A 26,570-nucleotide genomic window follows, 5' to 3' on the forward strand; every position below is an offset into this window, starting at 1 on the left:
TTACACCTGTTGTGGTGGGACAAATAAGTTTTGTCATTCTGATCAGCACATGGACTTCAGGGACCTGAGTAATTCCCACCATAGCTCCCCCCTACTTCAGCCTGAGCAGAGGTCTAATCAGCCACCTGTGCAGGCCCTTACGCTTCGTTTTTCGGCTTGGATGAATAGTTAATATTCGATCTTAGATACCGATTTTCTTTACTTATTATTTGGTCTAATGTCATTGGAATAGTAGTTACAGTGTCGATTCTGTTTTAGAGTGGATTTTTGACTTTACAGCTAACACCAACAAGCTAGCTTACATGTCTATCTACGATATCAAAGAGCAAAGAAATGACAATGTAACCATAGATTTTACTAGCTGACTGGATATGCGGACAGCTGCAGTTAGTTAGCTAAGCTTACTGTTCGGCTGTTAACAACTCGGCTAATGACAACGCTGAGAGTCGTTCTCAACCTGTTATCATGGAGGCTAACATTAGCATATGTAATGCAAGCTACTCACTTCAAATGGTCCAAGGAGTGGATGTTTTTCGTTTTCCCCTGTCCTCCAACCCAGCTCCGTGACCGGCCAAACATAGTTGCGACTTTAAGGGGGGCTAATGTTTTGCCTGGGGCGTTAGTTTGCACAGGTTAGTGTCGGCATCTATCCATTACACCCACTTCCCCGGACAGAGCTACTTAGCAAACAGAAGGTGATAGGCGGCGATAGCGGGGATGAGGGGTTCATTACGTAACAGGTTTATTCTATGGTTTGTCTGGGAGTTGGTGTTCTTCCCCGACGCTAGACTCTCAATACAGCATACCACAACGAGTTGAGGAGGACTACAACATTCACTTCCCATGTTAGCAGTGACGATTAAAGCACGCGACACGTCCTCTCGAGAGGGTCGTTCCGCCGATTGACACCTTAAAGACCAATCACAGCAGAGCCTGACAAGCGGTGAGCCAATCAATTGCCGAGGCTTCAGGCGTCTCTTTGTGGCCAGGACTGTTTTGATGCAGTTGTCAAAATTGTTACAAGGGGTTTTTCTATGTAAAAGTAGTGCCAGAAGCGCGTATTCGTGAGTGTTTCGTATTTTCCGGTACGGGTGTGTATACAAGAAATCTCTCCGCTTGTAGAAATGTTCGTGTTTGGTCCCACTAGGATCGCATGCTACTGTTTTTAGCCATAGCCAACTGGCATGGCGTGAATTCCGCAAAGCCAACGAACCAATGTCAAGAATGCGTCGAGCAAGCTAACGTGATATTTTGATACTGTCCGTCGGTTATTATTAGCTATGGACGTTGCGCACTTAATTCTAGCTGTGTTCGTTTTCTTCTGGACCGACCATACAGATAAAGTAATACCAGAGTACTAAAATATCCGCTTCCCAATCACAGTTTGCAGGTCGGGACGAGCCCAAATGGACGCCCCAGCCTCACCACCCCAGAGAGATCTCTAGCGGTGACACCCGCAACTTCACTCCGCCACATCTTGGCCCCAAACAAACGCAAGGACCCAAACCGTGGCTTCCTTTATTTTCTATGACACATCCAATTTATGCCCAGCTAGATTCGGTAGAATCGCTGTTGGACGAACTCCCATATATGTTTTATCTGGGCCTGTTCTTTGTGAACGTCCTGATCCTCTACTATGCCTTTCTGATGGAGTACATCGTCCTGAATGTGGGGATAGTGTTTCTGCCTGAGGACATGGACCAAGCGCTGGTGGACCTCGGGGTGCTGTCCGACCCGGCCTCTGTCCCGTACGACACGGACACGGAGCTGGATGTCTTTGAGGGGTATCTTGAGTGACAGGGCAGTGCTGGAGGACGGACTGCTGCTGCTGATGATGCAGAGATCCGGTGCAGACTGGACCAGCGTGGAAACACTCTGGTCAGTGATGTGCGGACAAAATGCCTCAGAGCGGATGCTGTTGCTGCCTTTTTCTCAAACAGACATATCAGTGAAAAAGTAAGCAGAACACTTTTTCTATGTCACGCTCAGGATACACCACTAAACAGTAAAACATGATTGTATGATTTGACCTCCATATGTTATATTGTTAACTATAAGATGCTATAAGAAATGTTTTGGTGATGATCTGCTGCAACACTCCTGTGTCACACGTCTCCAGGTTGTCTCGGCTCAAAAGAAGGTAGCCTGAAGAAGAGACTCCGCATCACCGCCCATGTGATCAGCGACTGTCCTGTGGGAAGAGCACTCTGCACTGGATCAGCTGTCAGTCAGTCTGTTGTCATTCTAAAAGCAATTGACTTAAGGCAGACATGGTGGGATTTGCAGTGCTGTCTGTGCCCCTCACTCTGGACATAATGAGAGAGAAGAAGGAAGCACAGCGTGCTGCAAGTGAAAGGAGACGGCCCTTACCTGTGGATGAAAAATGAATGTCACTGGTGGAGCATGACTCAGGTTGTCTACATTGCAGCTAGTTCAGATACACTTTAAGCAATTACCGAGATCTGTGCGAGATCTGGTAGCTTACTGCTGAAGGAAGTGAACTGAAACGTGCCACCTCAGTCACAGCGGGATGTCCAGCAGCGTCCAGCAGAAGAAGTGCAGGAAGACCATATCCACTGTAGGTCTCTGTCACACGTATTCACTCACAGAACAACTCGTTTCGACTTATTTGTCCTTTTAAGTTTCCTGAAGAGAAAACTTGCATTACCAGTTTGCAGGCTCACTCATCCTTGAGGTGTATTTTGAGATGTGTCTTTTGAGGTCACCCATAACGTGTGTCTGCTTCAGGGATGTACACACACTCAGGAGCACAGCTAGGGGCTCGTGTAGGAGCGAGACGTAACGCTGACACTGGACACAGGTTGTGTAGGATATTGGCTATAAACTTAATTTCTTCAAGCTCTCTTATAAATCAGGAGCACTTGCCACTCTTGCCTCGTCACTGCATTGCAGAAAGTATTAATGTATCTAGGGAGAGTTATTTCTTTGATAGGGTGTCTGCTGATAATTCGGATCGTGTGCAAATTCAGTTTTTCCACATAAAGTCAGAAATATATTCGTAATGATAGCTGTGATCACACTTGGCCAAAATGCATCAAGCTGTTATGAGTTGTGTCAAAGGCTGAAAAAGAACCTCAGAAGAAGTGCTTCAGATATCTTTTTCATCCTCCACATGTTTGTTTTTATAATGTTCCAGCTGTAGAACAAGTCGAACAAATTCAACGCACCATGTTGGTTGTGTGTTTTTAAAAGAAATCAGTTTAGTGTTATCGCACTTTGCTCTGTTTACTTTGTTGTGAATTTTTATTTCAGTTCATAAAATGTTTCTTCTTGATAGCAATAATGAACTGGATCAAAGCAACGCAGCAGTTCAGTAGCGATAGGAATGAGATCATGCACAGAATCAGGTAGTTGCTCCATCCCTCCATTGGTTGGGTTTGGTTGTGGCTTGGTGGAGGAAAACTGCCTCGTGTCAGTGACATTTGGAAAGGGAGAGTACACTTGATTTACTTGACATTTGTTAGAATTGAAAGCACTGTAGTTGCTGCAGCTCTGTGCAGCCCAGTCGCCAGAGTAAAGTGTTGGCATCGTATGTTTATGCAAACCATTTTTTGCATTTCTTGCGTATCATATGAACGTTTCTACATTAGGTATCAAAATGTTGCAGTTCAGATTACTGGTACATGTATATTAGAGTGGTTTGCAGAAACGTCCAATGCTAACATTTATTCTGCCGATTGCGTCGGTCTGTTTCTCATAGCATACAGTAAAACACTGTCTACCACAGTAGCAAATTGTGCATAATAATCGTCGCAATGTGGCCGTTGTCCACCAAATAACTGAAGCTGTAGAGACAAAAACCTTTTCTAAGTATTTGCACATGCATGTTTCATACTCTAAACAGACTTCGTGCGTAATTTCATTGCCTGACTGTCAGTGATTTCAACATTACAGTCTGCAACAGCCTCTCAGCCACATGCATCACCAACACTTTGCCTATTCACCTCAAATGGTACATTAAGTATAACCAGATAGAGTGTCCGCAGCCACGCTGTGGAATGAGTTCAAAAGGAAAGGCTGTGCTGCCAATCAAGAACAGAGAAATGGGAAATATTTGTATCAAACACATTGAGGACTATTTTTCAACCAGTATTAATGATGGCTAATAACCAAATTCCTTCTTTTTTGGATTAAAGTAAGCAGTGTTATGTGGTGACATTTATGATGTTTTGATTGGGGTTGTTGATGAATTTGTTTAAATCTGTGTGTCCTTAAAAGAAATATCTATTTTTGGCAGGATAAAAATTCGCCTGAACCAAGCATTTAGATCATGTGACACTTAAGCTCAGGATGCTAATATTCATTGAATATTGTAAAACATGTTTGATCGGAAAGTCGTATAATCAGTCATAGGCAGGGGCTTACTGTACAAGAACAATGATTAATAAATATTCAAGAAAGGATGTAATCCAGCCGCATCATGCTGGAGGTGAATGACATTAACAGGCTGATACCTGATGTTTAACTGTGTATATTATGAGTTGGGTAATTCAAAATTTAAGTCGCTCAAAAAGGGGTTAAAATCAGTGTGGAGTGCAGCGGTCTGATGGGGGGATTTCTTAGTTTCGTATTAAAACTGTTTCTAAACCACTGATGTTGGTTTGAGGTATAAAACTGTGCCACTTCCTGGGCATGATACCGCACTGTGCTGGTCAGGTTCTGATCAACTCCACTCACAGCATTAGTGGAAAGCCATGAGACTGTGACCGATGAGAGCTTCTGCTTGGGTTGTCGGATGTCTCATCATCATCAACGTACAGCCTTTCCCCAGCGCTTGTGTCATCCCTCCACATGCACTTCTTTTCAGACATGCACATGCTATAATAAGCTATGGATCGTAACAGAGTTTTATTTTCCAATGTGTATTTAATAAACTTTGAGCGAATGCCAGCTTTTTGTCTCTTACTTCCACTGTTGGCGGTTGACGTGACCGCATGCTCTTTTTGTGTCACATTTTGTCCACAAGAGAGCGTCAGTGCTCCAGCAAACTGCAGCAGCTTGTTGGAACGCTTTGATGCTGCTTGATGACGGAAGTCTTCTAAAGATCTGACAGCAGCTCTCTGGTTGTAAGATTTATTTAGAACAATCAGTAGAGTTTGTCAGTAACATACTGAGTACAGAGTCTGTGGTTGACAGTTGACACTTCCTGACATGTGATGTGCTGTGGCCACCTGCTGTTTCTGACTGAGGAAAGGATTAAAATGTTAAATCTGTTAATACCAGTAATATTTAAGATTTTTGCTTGACTTAATTCATTACATTAGTACTGTATTTGTAATTCCATTCATCTGAACAAGTGAAGTACATGAGACGAAGACTGAATTGAGTCGCTTTAGTTTACAAAGAAGCTGCTGCTTGTTTTCGTCCTTTCTAAAATCGATTTCACAGCCACAGTAAAAAAGAAATGTAGGTTCAGCTAGACTATCAAGTGTTTCACATGTATGACAGTCTTGATGAAATTCAAAAATGCATCGTCATTTTGAGATCAAACATGTCTCAAATTAGCCTGATGATTAGGCTGAATTACCATTTTCGTTCATTTGAACTTATGGAAACAGGTCCGAATGTCTAAACTTGTGATTCTCTAATGTTGAAGTCACCTGACATTTCTTTTTGTTTAATTTTACTTTTAAAGCAGCACTCTAGTGATTTAGTATTCAACTTACAGGTCCTGACGCCAGAAACACTGGGTCCTTCATTTCCCATCATGCAATGCCAATGTAACACTCAAGTGGCAACCTCCGGGGCTGAAAAATGAAGTGCCAAAAATTGCAGTACCTCGAATGGCCACTTGAGGCTAGCTCGAAGATGAGTCAATCCCCATAGACCCCCATATTAAAACATCCAACTTCACAGCATCACAACCTGTTTACAGACTGCTACAAGAAAGGATTTGGTCTCTATAACTCCCCATTTATGACAACTGTACAGGGGTGAATTTTTATATACATATACACTTGTTCAAATTATATGAAGACTTGAAGTTACGCATAATTATGGGCATAGGCAAGGAACATTCAAAGCAACAACCAAGTATTTATAATGTCGGTGCAGTTTACCCCCCCACCTGCTGATTTTACCATGATGTCAAAATTTGAGGAAGTACGCCCTCGCTCTGCACAGCTAACATTCTGACTGACAAAAATCTGACTTAAAGCAAGTTAAAGTAATATAATAAGTCACAGACACCACAATGCTGTCAGAGGTCGGTCTGCGTCAAAATAGAGAACAGAAACCTGTTAGGAAGGAAGTGAAAAGAGGCTTTTAATAAACCCATAAATTCAGTAAACATGTGAGGAAAACAATGCAATACAATGAGCATGTACCTGATGACAACATGAAACATTTTATTTACATTAAAGTGCCACGTTATTGTTCAGCAGTGTGCAATTTACAGCCACCAAAGGAGTGCAAACAAAAATACTGTTTGTGTCACGAAACATGATCACACATCGGGAAAAATATCAAGAAATATCATAGTGCAAATGTGCTTCTTGAATTGGAGTCTAGCATGACCACACACCCATACGCACAAGCAGCCCTGCATGTTTCTGAAGAACTTTTTATTTCCTTGTAGCGCCGAGTAGAAAATGAAAAGTTGAACTGTTGAATAAAGCAGCAGGAGAGTTTCCCCTTTTGTTTTAGTTCACTCTCTTCCTCTCTGTTCCAGTTTGTTTCTCAAGCTTACATGCTTTAGAAAATGTGTTGTGTAGTGTAAGCTCATAGCGTCATAGTAAAGAGGTTTTGCATTGTCCTAATGCCAAAGGATCCTGTTGTCCTGCTGCTGGAGCCTCTCAAACACTCTGTACGGAATGCACTGGTTCCACATCCTGAGAGGAGAAGCAGAAGCAAGGTGAGACATAAAACACGAGGCAGAAGGAAATGAGATTGAAAAATAAATAAATAAAAGGTGGACAGGAGGCGACAATGATCACACAGATGCAAAAAGGCTTCTCTCACCTCAAAGTCTTCATTTTTGTACAGCTCCTCAGACTCACTCCCAGGCTTTGCGCTCCGACGTCAGTCAGCTTGTTATACTTCACGCTGTCAAACAGAAGCCAGACAGGTCAGATGTCTTTTCAACGTGTGCTACGGTGTCTACTGATAGTCCAGAAATATTATCAACACATCAGTAGCTGCGTTTCCATTGCCCCTAGAAATGTGCAAAACCTAAATATCACAATAAAATACTGGTAATGGAAACACCTATATTTCGAAAATCCTCTCAAATATCGCAAAAACATTTTTACGCTCTCATGAGGTGGTTTTTCAGACGCGTCGATATAAAAGTGTATCGCAAAAGTGTAATGGAAACACTTTTTTCGCATTTACATGTCGCATCTGGTGCCACAAGAGGTTCAAGAACATCGCAAAGCTCGTTGAACGTGGCCCGGGTCATCCGAAAATGTTGTATCCACAGTTCGTCTGTGAATTCCTCATTTACAATCTTCTCCCAGAAATCCCTTATTCGTGGCCACTGCCACACATAAGGGCTTCGCCTTTGAACAGTTATACGTTGCCTCCGCCTTCTGTTCATAATAAGTACAGCAACAGCCATAGCGGCTCCTGAGATCAGTGTACCGAGACGCATAACGCTTTCGGCCATCTTCCAGTCTCGCGGGACGGCCGAGAATTTACGAGAATTTCGGTTAGTTCGCAAAACACCGTTCAATGGAAACACCTGCAAGTAGCACTTGAACTTTGTCGAAATTTCAGAAATATCGCTTTTATTTTGCGAACAACTGTAATGGAAACGCAGCTACTGACAACAGACCAGTTGGTCATCTGAGTTTTGATGAAAATGAGCTACAGTACAAAATACAGATTGTCTTACTCCAGGTTAGTGAGGGAGGCCATGTGTGGCAGAACAGCTGCTAAACTCTCTGCCCCTTCATCCGAAATCACATTACTGTAGAGACTGGAAAAAACAAATGCAGAGGGAAGTGAAAATATGTGGGTTTATAGTATGTGTCATTTTGGGTGTTGTTGTGTGAACGTGCGCATGTGTGTGTCTACGTTATATACCTTAAACAGTGCAGTCTGGGCAGATCCCTCAGCGTGGTTGCCAGTTTCTTCACCCCCTGGTCTCCAATACAATTCTGTGACAGACTAGAACCCAGAAGGACGGAGACACACATTTAGATCAACACTGCACATAAAGGTCTTACAATGTCAAAAACTAGAAGGTGTGATTTATTTTGGATTGTGAGTTCAAATATCATCCCAGCCTTGGACAGAAACATGTACTCACTTGAGTACCTCCAGGAAATGGAGCGAGACTAAAGCATCAGCCAGTTTCTCTGCTCCTTTGTCCCCGATCTTACTGTTCTCTAGACTGAAGGAAGAGAGAGCGACAGCTGCTGTCAGAGGCGAGAAACACACAGAGCGACTGATGCACTGACAGAGCGGGGGATAAAGGTGTGTATATTTACTCTAAGTGCTGTAGGTTATGTAGACCTGGCAGGAGCTCCCACAGCTTGGGAAGAGTCAGGGGACCATTCTCTGGACCAAGCCTAGAGGGAGAGACAATGTCATCATCATCATCGCCGTCATCATCGTCATCGTCATGAATTCAAATGTCAGATATACTCACTCAAACTCCAGCTTGTGCAGCTCCTTCACAGCTGGTACTCCCTCCGCCAAGATGGAATCTAATTGGCTGGAACTACAAATAAACACGACGCACACGTCAGCAGCCACACAGGTATATCTTGCGCGTTGCACAGCGTAGCTGAGCATATGTGCACGCGCCGCGTGTGTGCCATATTACCTGTCCGACAGCCTCTTGCGCATATGTATGTTCACCAGCTTTGCCAGGTGCTCTATGTGACACACCTGCGTGGCTTTCAGGGGGTGGATCTTGAATTTGGACACCGCCCCTTCTTGGAGCCCTTCCTCGCCATTCTGATCCAGCTGCTCCCACAGGCTGATGACATCAGCAATGCATGCCCTAGAAGACACCCAAGGGTTGACATTACGATCAATGGAACATCATCAGAGACTGATGAAGGAAGCAACTCAGGGCAACTTATATTCTATCAAGCTTTCAGTTTTGCTTGGTATAAAGTTACTATTATAACAATGACTGCTTGAAATTTTTAATACTTTGAAACAACGGATCCTTCAACCCAAACAGAGCCAGAAAGTCTGTCTCTCTGTCGCTCTCTCTCTCTCTCTCTGACTGCATTTCTGTCTCTGTCTGTCTGTCTGTCTGTCTGTCTGTCTGTCTGTCTGTCTGTCTGTCTGTCTGTCTGTCTGTCTGTCTGTCTGTCTGTCTGTCTGTCTGTCTCCCTCTCCCTCTCTTGCTCTTCCTCTCTCACCCAACCGGTCGAGGCAGATGGCCGCCCACCCAGAGTCTGGTTCTGCCTGAGGTTTCTGCCTGTTAAAAGGAAGTTTTTCCTCGCCACTGTCGCCAAGCGCTTGCTCATGGGGGAATTGTTGGTTTCTCCGTAGATAAAAGAGCTTGGTCTGTACCAGCTCTATATGGAAAGTGTCCTGAGACAACTTCTGTTGTGATTTGGCGCTATACAAATAAAATTGAATTGAATTGAATTGAAAAAAGCAGGCTTCTCATTTAGGCCTAGTATGATAAATATGATTAGGGAAAAGACCAGCCTCTTATTTCATTCTACCCCTGCAAACACACTATTCATGTTTTCACTTTCAATACTGTAAGAGTAAACACTTTCACAATGAAGACTAACTGAAGTGTTTGGAAACACCATCTATGGTAACATTGGCTGGGGCTGCTGGACTGCAGACTTCCACAAATCAAACAAAGAGCAGGGTAGAGCTGCTAACTTCAGCCTAGACTCTGATAGTATCCAAGACTGGCTTCCATGCAGTGGGGAAAATACTACAACAGTAGATGTGCTAGTCGTGAATTTCTGTATAACCTCACGTGCAATACCCTGGAGAAATCCAAAGCTCGACAGATCTGTCCTACCCTTATTAGAGCTGCTAAGATACGACAGGACAATAGCTGTTTGGGAAAGAGTTTAACAAGCAGCTTTTAGAGATGTGGATTGTAACCAGTACCTGTATGTGTTGATGTTGTTGAGCCCCACCAGAGCTCTGAGTCCAGAGATATGTATCCCAGAATCCTCCAGATCCAAACAAAAACTTCTACCTTCAGTTCCACCCGTTTCGAGGACGTTCTGCAGAGCGAACACGTCCGATGGGTTGAGTGGAACTCCGTGAAATGTCAGGACTTCTGGAAGATTTGCTGCCAGGTGAGCAACTAAGTGCGTGCTGCCGCGGTCACTGCTGCTGTCAGCATGTGTGGCGCTTGCCTCATATACATAGTGGCAAGCTTCCAAGACCTGGGCCGGACTTAGATCGCCATGCGAAAGACCTTCAAGGTGTTTTGTTACTAGAGCCTGCTTGCCGACCACCATATGTCTGAAGGCAGTCTCTGTGTATGAGTGAAGCCTCTGCAGCTCTGTCCTGCTGTGGAACAGGAGCCCAACTGCAAATCGCTGAGTGAGCTCGAGCTCCTCCCTTTGAGCGCGCCGACGTCCCTTTGGCCCTGACTGGAAAGGAAGGGTCTGGAGGAAGGCCCGGTCTGATACAGTCCTTGGGGAGACATAAAGTGAGAAAGAGTTAAGGAAGTCTAGAGAGGGAAGGGCAACGAGGGACATAGAGTTCATTCAATTCTTTAACAAGGTCTTCAATTCACTCCTCTGCCACTTCTCATGAAATCATTTTATCTATATCATTCTCACAGAAGTATAGAGGACAACTATTTTCTTCTGATGAATCAAGAGACTTTTACCTCGAGAGAGACAAATGGAACCCTGCCAGGTAACTCTGAAGGAAAGGGTTGGCCCATAGCAGGATGTGGTCATCACCGCCATCAGCGTTTTCAATGTCCATCCTCCATTTGTTTCCACTTATTTCTCCTTTCTGTCCTTGTCCCGTTTCCTCTTTGTCCTTGCTTCCTCCTCCATTTCTCTCTCTGCTTGACACCACCTGCCTTGTCCTCAGGTGGTAAGACAAGAAGAGCCCCGTCCTGTGGCCGAATGCCTTGAATTTTGCAGACACGGTCCGTCCTGTGTTGATGATGGAGGAGTTTGCTTTGACACCCTCCCAGGCCAAAGAACTCAGCAGGGACAGCAGCTCTCTCTCCTCTGCTCTATCTGCTTCCCCACCAACACTCGCCATCTCCTCTTCATCCTCTTCCTCCGTCTCCCTTTTTCTTGCCCTCCTTGCTCTTTGGGTGCCAGTGCGACCCTGTGCTCTGGACCTACTCTTAGCATTTCTGTGACATCTCTTCGCTTGAGAACTACTTGAGATTTGTGTCTGGCTGTCTTCTTCAGAGTGCACAGATTTTTGTGTTTCAGGTTCAGGCTGTGAGTGTGTCTTACTGTCCTTTTCCATGATCAGACGAAGCACTTGATGGCAGAGCCCGGTTAAAGTTCTTGGCAGGGCTTCCAAACTGTTGGACTGCTCTAAAACCAAGCAGACCAACCGACATAGTCCGGGGTTCCAGCAGAGGAGCTGAAGGTAGCTGCAGTTTTTTAAGCAATCCAAAGCCGATGCTCTGAGGACAGGATCAGTGAAGTACTGGGCCAAATATGTCTCTATGTCTGTGGGGGTGAAGCCACACACCTCCAAACAGCTGTCTGTCCGCCGCAGTAGCTGGCCAGCAGTGCTTCTTGGTCGTGTAGACAGCAGAAGAGTGCAGCCGGGAAGAAGAACCCTCTGCAGGATGGCGGAGTATAACTGTCTTACAGTGTATGTCTGCGATTTACTGTCTCTCTGCAATGATGTCACTAAGTCTTTTTCTTGCGTCTGGAGTAGAGTTTCATAAACACGCAGCTCGTCAAACCCATCAAAAATGATGAGCACACGCTTAGGAGCTGCAAGGATTTGAGCGTACACTGCCTCTGGGTCCATGCAGGGAGGGGCAAAGGAGGAGACGTTTAATAGGAGGGTCTGAAGGCTAAAGGCCGGCTCTGTTAACGTCAGAGCTTTGCCATCTAATAAGAAGACAAAGTCAAACTGAGGGATACAGTCTCTGGACCAGTCAAGGCACAGCTTCCGGATCAGGGTGGTTTTTCCCATGCCAGCATTGCCAAGGAGCAAGATGTAGTGTTTGGGTTTGTCTCCATTTGAGCCTTCGAAGATCTGAGTGGAAAAAGATAAACATATAGGTACCAGCCATTTAATCTTCACTGCATTGAATTCAAGTTCAAAAAGAACGTCAGTAAATGATAACTCTATCCAGTGAAAGTGAAACTCTTACCTGACTTTGCCCCAATAAACTCTTTTGCCGATCTGTATCTCCCATGATAACTAGCTCTTTGTTCGTGCTTTTGCCAGGGCGAAAAATTGCTCTCTGGCTCAGTTGCATATCAACGTAATGAGATGTCAGGCTAAGGCCTGCCTCCATATCCTGGCAGGTTTGACTCATGTGTGTTTTGGCTTCCTGAATGTAGTCCTTCACAACCTCTGAAAACAAAACACAACTGAACACTGAACTCCTGCTCCATTAAGCACTTTCAGGAAAATTTAGATGAAAGCAAAAGCGAGGAGTGAAAGCATGTGGTAACTTACGTGGAATGTCAAGGACAGTGGGAGACTGAGGGGGAGGCGGTTCCTTACATGCAGACATCTCTGAAATGCAACATGTCATGATATTTGTAACATGGCAGTAACTCTTCAGGGTAATTTTTGCAGAAGGAGAAAGAAATGAGACAAAAACTGGTACTCACCAACGCTGGGGGAGAGGGGTGAGGCACAAGTGGGAGACATGGCTTTGCTAGCGGTGTCTGACAGAGATCCTGGTGGGGATGAACTCATGCAGACTGGCGCTACTGCACCATCCACTACAAACACAAGAAAAGGAACATTAAGAGCATGCATTCATTCATATACAGAAGTTGGGAGGGTGGCTACCATGTTGTTGTTTACAAGACAGACTCAAAACTGAAAATGTGTAACTCCATAGCACTACCAGTACAGATCTCTGCATCCATGCACATGGAGTAGTTGGCACACAAACACATATACATGCACATCCAAAATGAAAGGCTTTTTAACTGACCTGGGGAGAGTGGTGGCACTTGGCGCTTGCAGGGTGATGACGCAGCAGGGACTGTATTAGAAACAGAGGTTACCAGGGGAAAGATTCTGGTGGACAAGCTTTTTCTGAAGATATCAACTGAATCTTATCAAGTCATTTAGGCAATCAACACCTCTTGGACGTGATGTCAATAGGAACTATAAACTTAACAAACACAACGTGGGCTATGAAATTGGACTGCACTAGATTGAAAGTGCACACCCAAGAAACTAGTAATACCACGAATACTTTACTCACCTAGTATGTAAGTAGGTGCAGCAGCTGTATTGGTGAGTGGAAGTCTTATTACTGGAGGAGAGAGCCTCACTGTCTGAACAACTGGATACCCTGGAGAGTCTGGGATGGCGATAAACTGAATGGAGGGATGGAGATGAAGGATTCTCGGTGGAGTGGTGGAGAGGCCCGCCATCTCTCCCGCACTTGGCTCTGATCCTGTGTCAGTGCCTGCAAAACAAGCAGTGATAACATCCTCATTCTTTGTCAACATGTTTTTGTTAACCTTACGTGATCCAAAAATGGACGCCGAGCATGGAAAACAAGCTGAAAGTTTAGTTTCCGAGGACATAATAGGTGGTTTCACATCAAGGATTTAGTGTTATGACTGAGGAGTTTTCATCATGCTGACAATTAAAAATCACCCATCTGATCTGAAGGAAGTCGCTGAGGGGAGAGTTCTTCTTTTGGTTCATCAACATCACCTCTTTTCTGATAACTAAACTTCCTCATTCTTGGTCTGCATACCAGTGCCATGAAGGAACCAAGTCAAGCATAGCCAACCAACATCCCTTTAACCCATGACTCTAATGGTACTACTGTGGCCTCACACAGTTTGTCTTGACTGTAAACTGGTATTTCATCTTTATAGTAAACTCTCATATGCACAGTGCTCATGTTCTGCTCTGTTTAAACAGCTGCAGGCTACATATTACATGAGCAGTTCACTCCGCATGTGTTCTTATCGAGTGAGACACGCCAGTTTTGAAGATCTGTGGGGTTTTATTCCTTTGCAATAGAAAAGAAAGACACAGAGCGTCAGGATTTTACACTGGCTCCTCTCCACATTTAGCTGCGAGCGTACATTCTCACTGAAGCGTGAGCCCAGCAGAGCAACAGCAAACGACGTCCCCAGGGAAACAAAAAGGGTTGCTACAGAAAACTGATATGATGGGAACCTATTCACAGGTGGGAACAGATTTTTCTTATGGCATCTTTAAATGTTAAATAATCCATTCAGATTCTGTCTGTTCCCCAAAGAATTCATTTAAAATACAATCATAGAGACTTACCCTGGGTAACAGCTGGCTCAGCCTGCACCTCTTTGGTTTTTCGTCGGTCTGCAAGAGATGAAGAACGAACATTATAACAAAGTAAAAAACACCAGGTAGACTTTGACCTGGTGTGCGGTCAGTGTCTACAATACTGGTTAATTTTACCCAGAAACAATGGTCAGGAAACCACCCAACAGAAGGGTTGTTTTGCTCCAGTAACCCAACACCAATACCAGGTCCAAACAGCTCATTAGTGCTGGCTAAAGTAAACCATCAGTGCTATACTGACCTGGTGCTAGAAAGAAGTGTGAACGTTATACTTTAGACCAAAAGGAGGATGACTGGCACTTTGGAACAGCCTTCCTATGGAGCTTTTTATGGGCATACTGTATGTGTATCTTAAGGGAAAGTGTTGCTTAATGGACAAAACCACAGGACTATCATTCAAATTCTTTGCACATCTTTTCCAAACTTGCTACAGTGAACTTTCATTTCGCAATTATTGTAGGCTGCTTTGAACATTTTGTTAATACGTACACCTGGACTCTGTTCTTGCATAATATGGCTGACTATAAAAATAATAAAAAAGAGATAAACAGGGCAATGGTGAAACATTAGCTAACGGGGCTAAACGGGCAGACTAAATGGTTCACAGTGTTGGTTCACATTTGAAGCCACAATGTCACAAGCAGTTAAGAGGCAGGAAACCAAACCGACAGTCTGGTTAGCTCACCTGCTGCCCTTTGCCTTTTTGGTCTGGAGGGTGTGTTCTCATCAGTGCACCTTTGTGACCGGGGTACTGGAGTGGAAAAACATGAGTAGAACATGTTAACCTGCTACACAAGCAAGCAAAGCTGATACTTTACTTCAGGCCGACAGAATGCTGTGGCCTTAATCCAAAAATGAAGCTTTACATGACAAGGAGGTGATCAGGACAGCTTTCACAGCACTGAGCAGACACTGCGCTGCAGTTAGTACCTCTGGGTCTCTTTCTCCTGTTACTTGTATTGCCTGTTAGTTTGTTCTTCTGCTTCTGCTGGTGGCTGTCTGGACTGGGCAGCTCTGTTAGCATGGGAACGTCACCTGAAGTGCATGAAAGAGGAAGTAAAAGAGTCAGCAAAGTAACTAGCAGAGCAGAAATGGTAGTAATTCTTATGAATTTCAGCACTGATCCGAAGACAATGGCAGTGAGGCGTGTGTCTCCAAACATCCACACAGGGTAAAACTTAGGGCAATTGTGACTTAAAATGTTAACCCTTGTGCTTTGTTGGCACTGGCTTTACTTCCCTGCTGTTTGGGGACTCACAGACCCCCACTACTCTGTTCATAAAAGTAATAATGATTCCAGTTTTTACCATCAAATGTTTCTTTTATACTGACCTCATTGTGGAAAAGTAATGAATTCCAAACCCTTCTCTTTGCCATGTTTTTCAATGTGCATAAGATGCTAAATCATCCATAAAGCATTGTTATTACAACAAATGTTATTTTCTATATATTACATGGAATATGCACAAATGAATATTCCTTTAATTTGTGATGTGTCTTATGTTTGGGGTCAGTCCTGGAATGCAGACACACCGTAATATCTAACAAAAGTTATGTATTATATTTCAGTGTGTCAGTCCAGCTATTATTCATTGACTGTTCACTGCGTATGCTTGGACATGCTCGGTCTTTATCTCCGTAATCACTTACTATGTGTCAGCGTTTGTAAACTGAAAAAAAGAAGGTCCTTACTGCAGTTGTTGAGTTCATCTTCACAGTTCAACCATGGATCTCCAAAGAGCACATCTGTATCTGGGTAAGAAGATGCACACAAGGAATTAGACAACAGATCAAGCTTTGCGTTCATGTCTTATGCGTTATTACATACTGTACCCTGTGAATGAATGAATTTGTGTGCAGAGGTTTGGTTGCAACTTACCCACTATCTTAACCAGGTATTCTTCGTTCAAGAATTCAGATAAATCATCTAAAACACACATAATGAGCATTAACATTTGCTTTCCGATCTTTCATTCATGTTTAAAGCATTTCAGTTTCACAGCTCATTGGACCTGCGTGTTTATTCTCTGGCACTACTTTTTTTAAATCAGCGAGTCTCTCTGATAATGTCTTTGAGTTGCATTGGACAACAAGATTTCTTTTTTAAACGTCAAAAGTAGCAGCATTTTATGAGCATAACTCTAAACAAGATGAAGGCTGCAACAGCGGAAAACATCCCATGTGAGAGGGTTTGGGTCCCTCTTCATACAAGGATACCAGATGTGAATGACTTGGAGGAGCACAACAAGCTCCAGTCTTACAGGACATCTGAGTTACTTTCCTACGCTGGACCTCAATCAGACATGAAGTCAAACTGTTAAGAGGAATGAATGTGGTAAAAAGGCTAAAGTTACACAATTGGCTGATGTGGCTAGATACAGACAATCGATGACTCATCAAATTTTAACAGGGTGGATGCTATGTCAGTATGTCTCTATGATCCTCTCGCTCTTCCATGACTACACATACAGAGTTGAGTATTCATAGTATATAGTTTAGAAAATGTTATAGATTCAAGAAGAAACTGACTGAGAAGGTGAAATTACAAATCCATCTGCTACTTCAGCACCACAGACAGCGGCATGGATTTATCAATACACAGCACAGTTAGACTACTGACACCCCTCCCCTGCCAAAAACAAAAAAACAAAAAAACACAGCATTAATGATGCTGTGTTAGTTTTATGAGCAAACTATAGTTCATTTCCATGTCATCAGTGTGTTGATTGGTGTAGATCCATTCTGCAGAGCTCCTTTCAAAAGTCTCAAAGGGTAATTTGAACTCAAGCAACACTGACCTGGTAGCTCTCCCAGGTCGGGAAAGATACACGTCTCCTGATCCACTTCCTTCATCTTGGCACCTGATAAAACACACAAATAAAATGAAAAATTAAGAAAAGGAATGAAGATATTGATGATGACTGAAAGCATCATGCTACACTGAAGCTGCCTTAGCTCTGACGGCAACCTCCTGTGGACCCTGATGTGTACCACAGACTCTCCAACATTAGATGAGAATATGTCTTGGCAAATGTTACTGTAGCCACAATTTTCAATTTAGAGGCTCTGCAAATGTTGCCACATCAAGTTTCACAATTTCCTCATTGCTAAATCTCATGGTAAACACAACACTGCCACAACATCTGCTATCTGTGCCATGCTAGACCTTTGTGGTCCACCTGCAAAATCTCACAACCTTGCACATCATCTCCCTGCACAAAGAAATGACAGACACAGAAAATGGCAAACAATATTAGGTGAATAGAGGTGAAATGAATAATTTATTAAATAAAGTCCCAAATTGAGAAATGCATGTTCAAAAATCTCGATATACATAATATTTGCCGTGCATTAGATGTTGAACTTTATTCCTAGGACACAGAAAGCCTTCACAATTGATCATCAGACACAGGATAACAGCCAGGGCCTGAATTATTAAAGCTGTGAAAAATTACATTTTTTTAAAGATTTTGTGTGTACGTTTGTGGTTAATGCCCGTCAAGTCAACTTGAGTCAACTGTGAAGAGCAACGTCCTTAGTTTGACACCGACTTCTGCTGCCTCACTTTCTCTCTCATTTCCTGTCATTTCTCTGGTGGCAGTATGAAATTAAGGCGTAAAAATGGCAAAACAATAATAAGTAAAAGTAGCTGCGAGAGACTATAGAGGGCGGTAAGGCAGGAACACCAGAGAGGGAGGGAGACGAGCTGACGAAGGTGGGAAAGAATGGAGGAAGTGCGAGTGGAAAAACAACAAAAAGCGATTTCTTTGTTCAACGTTGACACTCACAGATGTGTGTGACATTTTGTGTCAATGTTGCTGTAAGTCCTCCTGATACTGTTATGCAAAAATTTCAAATCCCTTAATTTTAATTTACAATGTGTTTATATGTGCGTCATCACAGCATCCTGCTAGAAAGTGAAACTAAGGCCCCGTGCAAACATTAATCACCATCAAAATAGTGTGATTTTGTGGGGTGGCTGATTTTGTATTTTCGATGATTACAAATCTACTGCAGCAGCTCGAGGTAAAGCTACAATATTTTAACGTGAAGAGACACATGCAGCCGACCTCAAACAATTCATCACATTAAATGCAGGCCATGCAGCACAGTGCATGAGCCCGCACTGTTGAATGAAAGCAGACAGAAGAAGCATTTAGTTCTCATGATATCATCAACTGATAAAGCCCCTAAGGGTGGCTCACACTGCATGATGCAGAGTTGAACTTTGTGCAGTGGGTGGCAGTTTCTATTCTCTCGATGTGGGGTGACTTCAGAAACAGACTGGCCCTGACTTGCCATACAGACCTCAACCAAACATCTGCCTGTTGCATCTTGCCTCATCTTGGACAAATCCTGCGAGCTTAAAGATACAAAAACTGTTCCGCTGAAAGTCTCAGAGTTCCTCCTTCAGTTTAATTTAGCCTTACATAAAGGCCAAGCTAACATAGCGCACGAAAGTATGTCTAATTTTTGACATAGATGACAGATATGGGCCCTGCGATCGACTGGCGACTGGTCCAGGGTGTACCCCGCCTCTCGCCCGTTGACAGCTGGGATAGGCTCCAGCCCCCCTGCAACCCCGAAAAGGATAGGCATTACAGAAAATGGATGGATGGATGGATTACAGATGTGGGAACAGGACTTTGATGGTGTCAGTTAGAGAAGCATCAGGCCCACCCTGATCACCCAAAGGGGTGATATTTTAACCAAACAACCTAATCTTTTGGATGATCAAACTGTGGAACAAAAGGCCAAACTTCATGCAATGAGCTCTGAAACTCGGACAGACAAAGAGGCATTAAATTGCTTATCGTGATGACTCATTATCTTGGTTTCGATAACACAGTAAACACTTATGTAAGTAGTCGAAACAAAACCTCCGACTGCTGCCTCCAAGACCACAAAAGATGCCAGGAGGGTCCTGATTGGCAAATGGGCAGTTTTCTGTGTTCCGTGCACACACAAAGGAAAGTGTTTGTGATCTGGTCCAGTGAACGCAGCCATGCCAGTTTCCGTTTGAGGACAACATGGGGAGCACCTGGATTTAACCACCAACTCTCCTTTCTGTTTGGGGGGCATTTCATGTCAAGATGAAGTAGTGAACCATCCACCGTTGTAGCTTAGCATGAAACCATCAAAAAGGTGCTGCTGATCCGGTACGAGGTCTGACTGTCAGCTGCATGCACTTCCTGCCCAGCACAATGGAAGTCGTACTGGTATTCACCTTCGGTCAACCTAACTAGAACTCCAGATTGCCATGTGAACTTTAAGCCCACATCTGTCCTTGGAAGTGCTCCACGACAATAAATCCTGAATGTGCCCTCACTAACATTCAGGCACTGCTCCCTGTAGGACTGACCATATCATCTGCACTTGCTGTGTGTGTTAAATCTGAGGATGATACACTCATTGCTAATGCTATTTTAGAACAATTAAAACAGAACAGAACAAAACAGCAGTGGGGGTGACTTGTCTGCACCTCTTCACCTCTGCACACACATTCCCGCACATGTTCAAGCCCACTGTTTGGTGTCGATAAAGCAGTGACTCTCAGCCTTGAAATCATACACTGGAAGTCCCCCCCAAATACCCTGTTTTCACTGACTTCCCCTGACAGCCCCCTCTCATCTCATGCATTGATTTTACACATGGAGCACACGTTGGAGGGTAGAGCAACAATAGCCACTTGACATGCGCCATAGTGTTTTACTCACTTTGTGAAGGCTGAAAGTTTTATAAATTCATACAAAACATCGCTGTTAAGAGAAGTGTAGACTGCCATCAGATTGCAAATTATAAACTTTTATTTATTCTGTAACATTATTCTGCTTATCTGATGATGAAAGTCATGGGAAAAAAACAAAAAACAAAAAAACATTTACCACTGTGCATAACTAAGAAGCCCAACGCAACTTGAAATCATGACTAAACGGCTTAAATAATTGAATAAATTAAGTACATGTAGACAAAAGGAAAAGCCGCGACATCCTTTCCTCTCCATACTTGCGCACTTCGGATAAATGCGCCAAAAGCGCCCCATCAGAACCACTTACCTGCCGGGCCGGCCTCACTGGATGATGCTCAGGTCCGCTGAACTGCAGCTGTGTAGTCCCTATATGATAACCCCTCAAGTCGCGGTAATAACATCAATCGCTGCTTATGGCGTTCCCTCAGATGACCTCAGTGCGTGCAACCTGCTCTCTATCCGCCAGCACTGTTTTACTTTCACTTTGCCTAAAGGCTGCTGCAGAGGGGCCAGGCTACCAGACAGGGTGAGGGGCAGCAGCAGCAGTCTGTGTCTGCAACGAACTTCGAAAAGAAAAGGAAAGTAACTGACTCAAAAATCCCCCTATAAACAGATGCCTGGCAGCCATTCATGCTTAATTTTACTTCAGATTTAGTCTCACATGTCTAAGATATTGGTATCATTAGTTTCTTCAGTATTTTCCCAGCAAGGTGCCTTCCACTCTTCTTTTATTGTTTCTATTCCAAATATTCAGATTTTGAACATCATGCTGCTCGAAATCCACTATTGAGCCCTGGACTTGACCCTGACACGACACACACTTGTTTTGAACAAGGAAACACGGGGAGTTTAGGCTATTCATGAGGTGGAAAGTACCTGCCATACCTGTTCGCCAGTGCCAAACAGATAAAGCTCTTTATGTGTCACACAGGCTCATGCCATTAAAACCTATTGGTATGCCAAACTTTTTTCTTCAGAAACAATGGGTGTGCAAGGACACACACACACACACACACACACACACACACACACACACACACACACACACACACACACACACACACACACACACACACACACACACATACAGAGTACTGGGAAATATAGAGGAATACGGACAGAAGAGATGACAAATGGTGGGAAGAACCGAAGACAAAGGAGCAACTGCAGCTGTAGGTCACAACATGTCACCTTAGGACAAAAGCTGCTGATCTTGCTGTGATTTTGAAGCTGTGACAAGATTAACAGTACTGGGGAATAATTGCGACAATTCTTGGCTAAATGTTTGCTTCTGACTGGGCAGACAGAGCTTTCAACAGGTCACACCCATAGGGACGAGAGTCAAGCTCCGCCCTTGTAATCAAGTCTTATTGCAGCTATCTCCACTGGGCCAAACATCACTGGAGGCACACATTCTTGCCCTCTCAAAACTTTGTGTTATTTGCACTGATAGAAGATTTCCCAGAGCACAATCCATCATGGCTGCCTGGTGTCCGGTTCACCTCAGCTTGCATTGCAAACATCAGCTGTTTAACCCCGGAGCCCTGTGTGTAACTCTTCCCATGGGTTAGGGTTACTGAAGCTGAAGCTTTATCAAGCTCAAACATAGTGTAATATTCAGGCCAGCAGAGACACGAGACACAAATCGTTCACTGTCTAAAGCTACAGTGTGACCCCTGGCTGCTTCTGTAAATGGATTTTCTAATGCATCCTCATTGTGGCTATTGTTTCAAAATCAAAGTCAGGGCCACAGAGATTAAGACACCCTTGTTGTAGATCCAGGCAACATGAATTCATTGTTGGAAAGTACTAAATAAAGTCAAATATGCTACCAAAACATTGTCACATTCAAATGTGTGTGTGTAAAATAGAGAAAGTAGATGACAGTACAGATGTACAGTATAGAGGATGATGCTGGATGCTGAAATGATGAGATAAGACCTGTGTTGTGCTGTGCTGCATTGTTCCTGAGTGTTTCCAACCTCTCCTCCATTAATTACACCACTCCCACCCACATTATTCTTTAAATATGACTAATTCTAATCTAATTTTATGATCAGAGGTCTAACACTCTGCTGCAGAAGTTCAGGCATTTATTTGGGGAAGGGACCCACCTTCTTACAGTGGAATTTAATTAAGCACATTTACTGAAGTCCTGTAATAAGGTACAAGTTTGAGGTACTTGTACTTGAGTCTTTTCCTTGAATTCCATCCATTTTCTATACCACCCATCCCTTTCGGGGTTGCGGGGGGGCTGGAGCCTATCCCAGCTGTCCACGGGCGAGAGGCGGGGTACACCCTGGACCGGTCGCCAGTCGATCGTAGGGCAACACACAAGACAAACAACCATTCACACACTCACACCTAGGGACAATTTTAGAGTCACCAACCAACCTAATGAGCATGTTTTTGGTCTGTGGGAGGAAGCCAGAGTACCCGGAGAGAACCCACGCATGCACGGGAAGAACATGCAAACTTCACACAGAAAGGCCCCGCCCGGGGATCGAACCGGCAACCTTCTTGCTGTGAGGCACACGCACTACCTGCTGCGCCACCGTGCAGCCCTCCTTGAATTCCACAAAGGGAACTCTTGTACTTTTTACTCAATTACATGTATTTGACAGCTTTAGTTACTAGTTTTCTAAGCTTTTGCTCACAAAACATGTGAAGAGCTGATAGAATATTATGTTTTGTTATAAATAAGTGCAGCCAAAATGATTAGTCTGTTGTCCTAAAATGAAGCGGCAACTATTTCGATAATAGTTTCACTCATTTAATTTAATGTGAGCTCCAGCTCAACCAGCTCAACAGTAAAATCTGCTTTTACATGAATACATGAGTAATAATAATGTAATGACATATTACATAACAGTGTAACAGTCACAAGGGACATTCTTCTGCATTGAGTACATTTTCCTGATTTCACTTTTACTTGAGAAACATTTTCAGTTCAGGACTTTTACTTAACAGAGCACTTTTCAGTGTGATATTAGCACTTTTACTTGAGGATCTGAATGCTTCCCCCTCAACTGCGTTTTCGTGACCAGGGAACAGCTCAAAATGAAACTGAAAGTAAGTCACTCCCTAACTACCAAATCTATTCCAGGCATTTGCCTAAAACAAACAAGCCTGTCTGCCTTGACTGGTGTCAACATGGTCTCAACATGTCTCACGCAGGTCTGACTTTTATTTTGTAATTTTGGTGGAAAGCAGAAGAGTGAAAATGGAAGGAGGCTGGAGATCCCAGATGAATTCATCATTCATCTTTTATACCAACTATCCCTTTCGGGGTTGCGGGGGGGTTGGAGCCTATCCCAGCTGTCAGCGGGCGAGAGGCGGGGTACACCCTGGACCGGTCGCCAGTCGATCGCAGGGCAACACACAAGACAGACAACCATTCACACTCACACTCACACCTAAGGACAATTTTAGAGTCACCAATTAACCTAATGAGCATGTTTTTGGTCTGTGGGAGGAAGCCGGAGTGCCCGGAGAGAACCCACATGCAAACTTCACACAGAAAGGCCCTGCCTGACCCAGGGATCGAACCAGCGAGCGTCTTGCTGTGAGGCACGTGCACTACCTGCTGCCCCACCGTGCTGCCCAGATCCCAGACAGAACATGTAAATGATATAAGGCAGAGAGACAGAGATGCAGAAGAACAGAAAACACGGGAACAAGATGTGATGATGGAGTGCAAACTCACCCCAGTGTGAATCCAGCCTTTCCTCATCTTCTTTAACCTCACTGAAGTCTGCCATGCCCTCAGTGCTGCACGTTTTCGTACCATAAGCATCCCTGAAATCATTTTCTACATTGTCCAGAACGCTTAATGTCCCGCTGTGATCTGTGTTGGAGTAAAATGAGTGATCTTGTGTATCAGTATGAGTCTCTTTAGGCATACAGGGAGAAAATAAGTGTGCAATGCCTTCTGTAAATCCTGGAAGGCCACATTGTGCATCTCCTGTCCAACAGAGCAGGTCCTCTGTTGTGTCTGCTGTCCTGTCAGTTCCCCAGCAGACATCAAGATCGCCCTCCAGCCCGTCTGCGATGCTGTTTGTGCCTGTCGCTCCACAGGCTTCAACAGGTGAGGCGTTTCTCACTGCTCCAGAGAAACTGAAATGGTCCGTGTCCAATCCGGTCATCACCACACTGTCATATGTAGACGAAAAGAGGCCTTTTGGTGCATCAGCGGCTCCTTCTGAATCCAGAGTGAAGTTTGGGTCCATAATCGCTCCCTCTGCACAGTTAAAGCTGTCAGTATAAAAATCTAGTGTCCGGCTAGCAAATGCAAGCTCTGTTTCCTCTTCCATATTCAAAACAGGGCACTGAGAATCACTGCCCATGGCTATGTTTTCACTTGCTGCACAGCCAGTCGTCATACAAGGAACCAGGGGCAGCAACATCCTCTGTCCTCTGTCCCAGTGCTGCCACAGAGGGACAGCTATCCTTCTGGCTGCCTCCTCTACCTGCTCTAGCCACTCCTTCTCACACTCTGAATTCCCCTCATTTATTGTTTCATTATCGCTTACTGGCTTCTGCATTGATTCTGCACCTCTCAGCAGTTCTGTCACTTCTTCATCTAATGTGAGCCTGCATTGGAAATCATGTACAGTCTGTGAACAGAAGAGTCTGTGATTGAGGTAGTGTTCATCCATCACTGGTAGGTGAGTTTTTGGCCTGGACCTTGCGATGTTCTGTCCATCCACTGGTGATACAGACTCCGGTCTTGTCTGGTTGTGGTCCTTGTGACCTTGGTTGGGTTGCTGGTGGTTGGTAGATCCTGGAGATCTAATTGGACCAGATCCCGGTGTACATGCTGTCTCGCTGTGAGCTGGCTCAGGTGCCATCCGCTCAGGAAGTCGGTGCAGACCCAGGCTCTTGCTGTAGGCCTCTGAAATGATCCGCTCCTCCACCAAACCCTCCAGCAGGGCTCGGATCTCATCAGGAGAGGCCCAGGTCAGAGCCAGCCACACCACGTCCAGGACCTCCTCGAACTGGGTCATGGCAACGACGTCTGCATTGATGTCTGACATGCACTTGTAGGGATGATTGACTATTATTTTTTAAGGAAGACAATGATTTTGGTCAGGAGGCGTTCTCATTGAAACAGGGAGGTGTTTGTGTGTGGTTTAGGGGAGGTCTGTATAAAGAAAAGTTTCCTTTTTTTTGTGGGAATGTGCATGTGAGAGAAGCTTTAAAGGCCTGGGGGCAGAGATGTCATTATGATCAGGAGGTGAGGTTAAATTATGCTTCCACAGACTGAAACTCACTCCTGTTGTCCGTTCAGCATTCATTTTGTCTAAAGCTACCTGATATCTTGCTGTTTATCAAACAAAGAGTATAGAACATACACATACTGCTGATTGATTGATTGATTTACACAGATTTCACACACACTTCTAAAACCAAGAGGAGCACTTTTCACGTTTGATGAGTCATTGTGTTTCAGTTTTAGGGACTTTTTCCTCTATGTAACACAATACCACAATGAAGGGTGAAATTTCTTTATTTCCTTAATAAAACCCCCTCCATTCCCTGTACAATCGGTCACGATTTATTGGTTTGCAATCACAAAAACACAGCAAATCCACTCATAACCAACCACTGATACACAGTATGCTCTCTCCTCCACTCACATATGATACTTTGCCACTGTTAGTGTCTATTTTCGTGATTAGAACTGGTTTGACTTAACAAAGTCGTATCGCCATGCCCCGTATTCGTCATGCTTGATTTGCTTAGTTTCACCTCAGCCACACATCCTGCAGTATCAGTTGTCTGTGTTTAAGGTACACTACGCAAAATTTTCCTACAAATCAGTCCATAGATTCATACAAAAGTGTGTGGCAGTGTATGTCCCTCCTGCCCTCTGCCTTTATTTTCTTATCATTTTCCTGCATTCGGGACTTTCTGGGTGTCCACCTTTGGACGGTGGGTGTGTACTCTCCGGTCAATAACAGCGCGCAAGGTGTGAGGGCGGGACTCTGTGGAAACCTGACGACCAGGTTACATGACTGTCGCTGTCTCTCTCCTCTGCTCTATGTCTGCCATGGATGCTTGAAGAGCTGCAGGTCCGTGTGTCTGACCGAGGCAGCGGAGAGGCCACAGAGGACGGGATGAAGCGCACACATTGGCTGCATTCACACGTTTGGCCATGTGGCACCTTCCCGCAGGGTTGTGTGGAGGTGCGAGTGTGTTTACTCGTGCTTTAGAATGTAAACACCATGGCACAATCAGAAAACTGAAAACATTTTATATGAACTTGCTTGCTTTGCTCTCGTTAATGTGGCTCCCTCTCCTCAAATAGTGGAAGACACTTCTGCTTCGCTCTAAAGGACGCTGAAATATATTTTTAATTATCTCTCATGTAAAAACAATTCAGTGCAATGCTTTC

The 26,570-nt window shown here is 44.1% G+C and overlaps 4 protein-coding genes across 6 annotated transcripts in view; 1 reads left to right on the top strand and 3 right to left on the bottom strand.

The window, feature by feature from the left end:
- The window catches only part of clec16a (C-type lectin domain containing 16A), a 35,494-nt gene extending 34,804 nt beyond the window's left edge, over positions 1–690 (bottom strand). For all 3 annotated transcript variants that reach the window (XM_070980842.1, XM_070980840.1, XM_070980841.1), the window contains exon 1: positions 506–690. In XM_070980842.1, coding sequence (XP_070836943.1) covers positions 506–579 — 74 coding nt within the window. In that variant the 5' untranslated portion in view covers positions 580–690. The remainder of the gene's footprint in view (positions 1–505) is intronic.
- A 699-nt stretch (positions 691–1,389) lies between these two features.
- Positions 1,390–1,939, top strand: dexi (Dexi homolog (mouse)). The gene has a single exon (XM_070981993.1). It carries the CDS (start codon positions 1,528–1,530, stop codon positions 1,795–1,797), a length of 270 nt encoding a protein of 89 aa, XP_070838094.1. The 5' UTR covers positions 1,390–1,527; the 3' UTR covers positions 1,798–1,939.
- Positions 1,940–6,744: 4,805 nt separating this feature from the next.
- ciita (class II, major histocompatibility complex, transactivator) lies at positions 6,745–20,529 on the bottom strand. Its single transcript, XM_070981302.1, has 22 exons — positions 20,481–20,529; positions 17,223–17,285; positions 16,304–16,351; positions 16,117–16,176; positions 15,355–15,459; positions 15,110–15,175; positions 14,395–14,442; positions 13,346–13,552; positions 13,070–13,120; positions 12,738–12,851; positions 12,580–12,639; positions 12,269–12,474; positions 10,796–12,150; positions 10,060–10,596; positions 8,792–8,971; positions 8,615–8,686; positions 8,454–8,534; positions 8,273–8,356; positions 8,047–8,130; positions 7,856–7,939; positions 6,982–7,065; positions 6,745–6,851 (listed from the first exon to the last, which is right to left on the bottom strand). The coding sequence occupies exons 2-22, from the start codon at positions 17,275–17,277 to the stop codon at positions 6,776–6,778; spliced, it is 3,657 nt and encodes a 1,218-aa protein (XP_070837403.1). The 5' UTR covers positions 17,278–17,285; positions 20,481–20,529; the 3' UTR covers positions 6,745–6,775.
- On the bottom strand, positions 17,776–25,209 carry LOC139343188 (uncharacterized). Its single transcript, XM_070980673.1, has 2 exons — positions 23,880–25,209; positions 17,776–17,795 (listed from the first exon to the last, which is right to left on the bottom strand). The coding sequence occupies exons 1-2, from the start codon at positions 25,207–25,209 to the stop codon at positions 17,776–17,778; spliced, it is 1,350 nt and encodes a 449-aa protein (XP_070836774.1).
- Between the last annotated feature and the right edge of the window lie 1,361 nt (positions 25,210–26,570).

Source organism: Chaetodon trifascialis, chromosome 15 (assembly GCF_039877785.1).
Source record: "Chaetodon trifascialis isolate fChaTrf1 chromosome 15, fChaTrf1.hap1, whole genome shotgun sequence".
NCBI classification, from domain to species: domain Eukaryota; kingdom Metazoa; phylum Chordata; class Actinopteri; order Chaetodontiformes; family Chaetodontidae; genus Chaetodon; species Chaetodon trifascialis.